The 6871-nt window shown below is 46.4% G+C and overlaps 1 protein-coding gene across 4 annotated transcripts in view; it reads right to left on the reverse strand.

Annotated features, from left to right (window-relative positions):
* Window positions 1–6871, reverse strand: part of LOC124056639 (calmodulin-binding transcription activator 1-like) — a 53431-nt gene extending 46560 nt beyond the window's left edge. For all 4 annotated transcript variants that reach the window (XM_046384276.1, XM_046384278.1, XM_046384275.1 and 1 more), the window contains exons 1-2: window positions 6414–6871; window positions 4248–4343 (exon numbers count right to left, since the gene is read on the reverse strand). In XM_046384276.1, coding sequence (XP_046240232.1) covers window positions 4248–4343; window positions 6414–6438 — 121 coding nt within the window. In that variant the 5' untranslated portion in view covers window positions 6439–6871. The remainder of the gene's footprint in view (window positions 1–4247; window positions 4344–6413) is intronic.

Here is a 6871-nt window from a genome sequence, read left to right on the forward strand (position 1 = left end):
AGACTAGCTCCTCCTGAGAGGAAACTAATATTCCTGTAGGGGGGACAGGAGAGTTGCAAGTGCAAACACACAGAAGTCCAAATGTTGCTACAAGCAGGTGATGTTTAATCTGAGATTTAAATTATGTTTCTGGAAATACTCAAAGTCCTGGGAGCTTAATGTTTTCTGTGTAATGATGGAACATTTTATTTAGAATAACAACGATCTACTTTTACCCTGTTGGCATTATTGCCTTAAAGGGCAAAGTGGGGGGAGGGGGTGGGAGGTTTTCAATCAAAATCAAAATCATAAATGAATTGTTCCCAATAACAAGTCAGCAATCATTTCAGTTCACAATCAGAAACCACAACGCCTCAGTTGGATTTAAGTACAGCAAGTGTTGTCTGTGTAGTCAGAGTCTGATGCAGCCTAGTACTCCCTGAAAATAGACCTCTGCTGTTGTCCAAAACTATTAGCTTTTCACATCAGTGATCCACGCAAGCACTAGGTGACATATTCCTGTCTTATGATGAACATGGGTAGTAGTTTATTTGACACACACTGCTGTAAAGACCACAGCTGAACACTCCAATAAATGCAATATTTACTCCTGCTTAAGTAACAGTTGCTAGAAACCACACCACCCAGCTGTTGTGGGAAATGTTTAGCATTTTTAAAATGTAGCATTTTTAACTACATATTCGTGACCCATTCAGATTTGAGTCATTAAGACAGGGAAGTTTTGAGAGATGGACAAACACATCGCTGGTTTTGGTCTTTTCATGAGATTTGTTGATAATAACGAAAATATAGCCTGTCTTGTCCTTTTTCAGCATAATATGACGTGACCACTGGTATAAGGCAGGCAAGAAAAATATGAGGTTTGTGTAGTTCTGATATAAGAGTGGACCACCACCAAAACAACACGTTGGTACTGGATTACCAGTGAAACTGGCCCTACTGCTCCTCTCCTCCCACTTCTGTGTGCAGAGAATCACCAAAATGCCAAACAGATACAGGATAGGTGAACGCGAGGGGGGAAAAAAAATCCTACTGAGCCTCAGGAAAATACCACTTCACCGGCTCATAGCATCCATACAAAGATAGAGCCCCTGGTGTGTGTGTGTGTGTGTGTGCGTGTGTGTGCCTGTTTGTGAGTTCGTGCCCAACGGGTGTGCTGCTCAGAAGTCAAAGAGAGCAAGCACTCAAAGGTTATTGATAAGCATTTGAGTAGAGGGCGTCCATTCATGACTCCCCTGGGAAGACAGGAATTATACTCTACCTGAGGGTAGATGACAGAGCGAGAGAAAAAGAGAGATAGGTGGGGTGGGAGGGTCAGAGCGGGAGAGAGAGAAAGACGCAGAGAGACAATGAGCCAGAGAGAGAGACAGACAGACAGACAGACAGCTAATGAAGGAAAAAAAGAACAGCAAGAGACAAGATTTAGAAAGTGAGAAATTTGCAAGGACAAGACCTGGAACAAGGTAACACAAAGACGGAAAAGTAGAGACATGAGTGGGGTCTGTGGGAGTATGTAGGTGTCTGAGCACAAGTCTGTTTGTGTCAGTAGGAAGAGTGTTCAGGCACGTATGCTCCCCCCTAATCAATTATGCATTTATTAATAGAAGGCCTGAGAAGACAAAATTTCAAACAGCTGAACGGTGCAGCAGCTTAGTTAAACAGCTGAATGGTGCAGCTTAGTTAAAGCCTAATTTCTTTTTTAGCAGCACTCCAGCCTCTCTGCTATGAATGCCAATCAGTGTTTAAACCCCACCCCTCCCGGCTATAACCCCCTCCCCTCCCCCTGCTGTTCTGAAGAATTCTCATCAGAGCCTCGCCTTTGAAATGTACCAGAACCACCACATCAAACAAGCCCATTGCACATGCGTAGGCACACACACAAACACCCGCACACATGCACGCACTCTCTCACACACACACACACACACGCACACTCATACATGCAAACACACACACACTGCCTGCCGATGAAAGGACAAACATCACAGTATTTGTCCCAGAGTGGCGTTTTTTGCCGGTGACCTTGGTACCGAAATCCCTTTCAAAGCACACCTTCACGGACACGACCATCATCTTAACCCATCCTCACATTTACTCTCCCCCACCGACGTAGGATGGAAGACCAACTTTACAGATTTGTTGAATGCTGATGAGCTTTTACACCCCAAAGGGTTGTATCTTGTATTTCTAACAATCCCGAACCAGAGAATGTGTCCCTGCTTTAAAAAATTCAGCCTGGGTACTGTCGCAATCGTCTTTTCCATCTGTTCCAAATGGCTCTCGGTGGAGCTGTACTGTGGTGTGACATGGGGCAAAAACTTCTCTTTTGTTTCCAGTTACCCAGGAAAATGAATCATCCTGGGACGTGTGTGTCTGTGTGTGTGTGTGTGGGGGGGGAATCACATATGAATATGGAAATTCTGTGCTGTTCACATTTGTATTTATATCTGAAATAATAAAACTGTTTCAAAACCTGCATTGCTTCATGTGAGTCACTCGGCAGTCAGCCACAAATTCATATATCACTCACTCACTTGCTAATGTAGTATTAAAAAGAAAAAGAAAATGATAAAAAAAAAAATAAAGTCCAAAGCAGTGACACAAAGCCTCAATGCTAATGTGGAACTGCTGGCTCATTTAGTCATGTAGAGGTAAAAAAAAAAAGTTAAAATGTTCAACCAAAGTGAAACATTGCTTTGGTAGCCTATCAAATACCATAATGTAGACTGGAATCACGCAGAAGAGAGGCCTCCAACTGATGAATATTTTACCTCATAAAACTGCCATCTCCATATTTAACACAGAAACAAGCCAATGCCCTTGTGAGATGGCTGTCAGTTAATTATAAAACTCTCCTCAGTAAAGAGAGAGAAAAATGCTCCAAATGCAACTCTTAACTCTCCCCCTACTGATATTAGGAGGCGTCGGGGGAAATTTTCACATTTTCCCCCTTTTCGGGATGAAATTAATGTGACAGAAAGAAAGGCTCATTGCACAGCGTCTAGATAGAGGGGTGGGAGGGCAGGAGGGAGAGCCGGGGCAGGGAGAAGAAAGGAGGGGAGCATAACATGGGATGAGCGAGAGTGCAGGAAGAGGGAGGGAGAGGCGAGAGAAAAGGGGGGGGGGGGGTAGAGAGATGGGCGTGCATGCTAATTTTATCATTCTGCTGATAAACTTTTCCTCCAGTAATCCTCCAGCTGGGACGTGAGAACAGATAGGAGACAGGGATAGGCTCAGGAAGTCTCAGCTCATATTAAACAGCCACCCCAAACAGAACTCTCTGTTCTATTCTTTTCTGTTGTTTTTTCAGATTTTCTCTTAATTCTTTATTTGCTATTTTGTGGCGGTCTCGGCGCCTCCCATCACTCTTAACAAAATAAGAGAGTCTGGTGCAGGTACGAGGCCATCTGCTCCTTTTGAAATGAAAAGGGGATTGGTGTGTGTGTGTGTGTGTGTGTGTGTGTGTGTGTGTGTGCGTGCGGTGGTGGAGGGGTGTTTGGGTGTTCTGACATACCTTCCCTCGCTATACCCATAACCCCCACCTGCATCACCACCTCACTAAGCAGCATGTGTGCTGTCTGCTCCTCCTCACATCTGTTTATTTTCCTCCAATTTGCCAATTTGCCCCCCTCCCACACACACACACACACAAGGAGGCAGAAACATACATCTCCATTGTGTCCTCGAAAATCAATAACCAATCAAAGCAATCATTGTCTTTATAGCCCAACTAACACACCACAGAGATGACACACATGCCCAGGACACGCTCTCACGCATACACGACCATGCGGCGACCCCAGATTACACACTCCATCTCACTTCTAGTTTAACCAGGCCCATTGAGGATTATAGATACATAATGCCATGTGTACAGATTAGGTGTGACAATAAACTACTGATAGCCAAAGTAAGCTCTGCCACTCTATGGCTATGAGCAGCCGTGAATGTGTGCGTGTGTGTGTGTGCCCACTAATACTGTACTGGCATGCATGAATAAACATGATGTGTAACAGAGCTGAATAGGAATGACGTCTCAGCAAAGCGTGTGTGTGTGCTTGTTCAGTGTGTGCGTGTGTACGTGTAAGTGTGATCTGTTACAGAGCAGATGAGAAGGAGACCTCAGCTCCCGCATCACATCATCCTGCCAGAAGGCTTTTATACTTGCTCCCAGAGTCACCCTGTGCTACAGACAAATGCATGCTCGCACGCACAAACAGTGTGAGGAGTGTTTGTGTGTCTCTTACTGTTGGCGTCAGTGTCGTCACTCTTGGGAGGGGCGTGTCCTGTGTAACCCACAGCAATCCTGACCATTCGCTCTGGATTTCTTATCTTCTTCAGTCCTACGAACAGACAAAAAGAGAGACATATTTAGAAGATGCTCCAGACTTCGGTTTCCTTGGCAGTCGCACACCTCACCTCATTCTTCCTCCTCTAAAGCCCAGAAACAAAACTCCAAGTGATATGCATGCGGGCTGATCCATTTTCTGATCCACTAACTTGCATCCATTGTGTCCCCTGATCGATTGGCCACAGTAGATGCACTGCCTCCATGTGTGTGACTAACTTGTATCCAGCTTTAGTTTCTCTTCTCTCATCATTTCTCTGTTTCCCTGACCACTGTTGCTATGATACAAAGTAGACCAACCAGCACAGAGGGAGATGGTCTTCCACGCTATATGGTGGATGTTGTTCTCATGCCCACTAGTGTACTCTGTTGATCAGCGCCACGCACAACTGCCAGGCAATGGAAAGAGTGGAAAAGCTCCCTGCGATTCATCTGGCTTTCATTCAGCATGGCTGAGGCTCGTAAATTATTACGTCCTCTCTACACAACACTGAGGGGGCAATGGCCGAAAACCCCTCTGAATGTGTGAGTCTGTTTGCGTGTGAGTGAAGGTACTGTACAGTAGAGGCAGGGGGATGGTTTTAAATTGATGTGGTACAGTGCCTGCTGATCGGCCCATGGGCCATCTGTCTCATCTACAGTTCTAGTGTTTTCACGCAATGGGACTCTCAACCCACGGCCTTCCCTTTGCCTCTGGCTACCCTCCGCATGCTCGCCTGCACACTCGTATATATATGTGTGAGTGCTGTACACCTGAAAATGTGCTTCACAGATATATGATACTACTTGTTTGGTTCAAGTTTTTCAGTAATTACGTGTCAGAAAAATCTTGCTCAGCATCGCCCCCTAGCGGAGAGAGAAATAGTGACACCTTCTGCCATTTTCAGAATCACTTTGCTGAGGAAGCAATCAGAGGAATCAATTCAGGAAAAAAAAAAACAAATCTGATGTCTATGGGTATAGTTTAAGTGCTGTAGGTCATTCTGGCTCTCAGGCTGCTGCTGAGGAACTGTGTCATCCATAACAACACAGCTGTTCAGCTGTTATATTGGCTTAGGGATGTGTGATGTCAGTACTCACTAGAAAAGAAAGCCATACTTAGTGCAGACTTACGACCAGGGGATGTTTATAAACAAATGCTAAACACACTGAGTACGAAGAAGATTTCATTAACCTACAAGCTGAAATGGAAATAATACTGCCATTGAGATTTTGATCATTATTTTAATAATTAATGCATGAATGTTAACCGTGCGTACGTGTGCCTGCGTGCGTGCACGTGTGTGTGTGTGTGTGAGAGAGAGAGAGTCTTTGTGACAATAATAAGTTGAGTTGAGTGAGTGAAAATTTAAACTCGATTCTTACCAGATATGACCTAAAACTGACACACATCCCCCCACCACCCGACACACACGGATAGCCTACACATCAACACCAAATGAACACAAATATAAGCGCGCATGTAAATACACAAGCGCGCGCGCACACACACACACACACACACACCAACACTGAACTGAGAATAAATACATGCACAGCTGGTCAGGGAGGTGTCATACCTGTCAGGAAATGAAACCTATGATTCATCGGTCTGTTTTGTGCTTAATGAAAGACACAGAGACAGATAAACACAGGCGCGTGCGCGCGCCAACACACACGCACTTATGCACGGACAGAAAGCATCTGAATTCCTTCAGCGTGAACCACTCTCACCCCCTCTCATCCCATCCCTTTCATCCTAAACGCATCAAAAGCACTCATAAAACAGCAACTCAGGGGAAACGCTGGCGAGCACTGGACGGTGAAAAACTACCCTATCCCGACTGACTCAGAGCCTACCGACAGGACAACTCTCCTTCCGTTATTTATTTGCTGTCGGTTAACCGTGCTCCACACAGTCGCTGGTTCAGCACCAGCGTCCGTGTTTTCGGGACGGGCTAGAAGAAAGGGAAAGCCCTGTCGTTATCTCTCTCCCCCTCTGAAGCGTCGTCCCTTCATCGCCTCGTCTGAACCCCGAATAGCAGGACTCTGCCACCTCAAATAAAAACCATTATTTCTCTCTTACCTTCCGGCTTGTTTTCGGCAGCCATTTCCCCTCCGCCGCGCGCCTCATCCCTCCTCCTCCTCCTCCTCTTCCTCCTCCTCCTCCTCCTCGACTCGACCTAGTGGTGGTGGAGGTGGTGGTGGTGGTGGGTGTGAAGGGGAGGGGAGGGGGGCACGCGCGTGCACAGAGAGGACAGCTCAAGGAGGGGGGCGGGGCTGAGAAGAAGGGGTGGCGGGGCGAGCCTGCCGCGTTCAGCGAGACTATTGGACCAAACGGTGAGGACTGACAGCGGGGATCCGTGATGGTGACTCGCGGAATTCTCCATCCCCCCCAGTTTATTCTCGTTGGCCCCGCCCCCTGGCGTACACGCGCACTGTTCCTCTCTCTCGCTCTCTCGCTCTCTCTCCTCTCACGTCACTGAACGACGTCTGTATTCGAGGACACCTTGACAGCCTCCCACAGCATCATCATCATGCTCA

Source organism: Scatophagus argus, chromosome 3 (genome assembly GCF_020382885.2).
Source record: "Scatophagus argus isolate fScaArg1 chromosome 3, fScaArg1.pri, whole genome shotgun sequence".
Taxonomy (NCBI): Eukaryota; Metazoa; Chordata; class Actinopteri; family Scatophagidae; genus Scatophagus; species Scatophagus argus.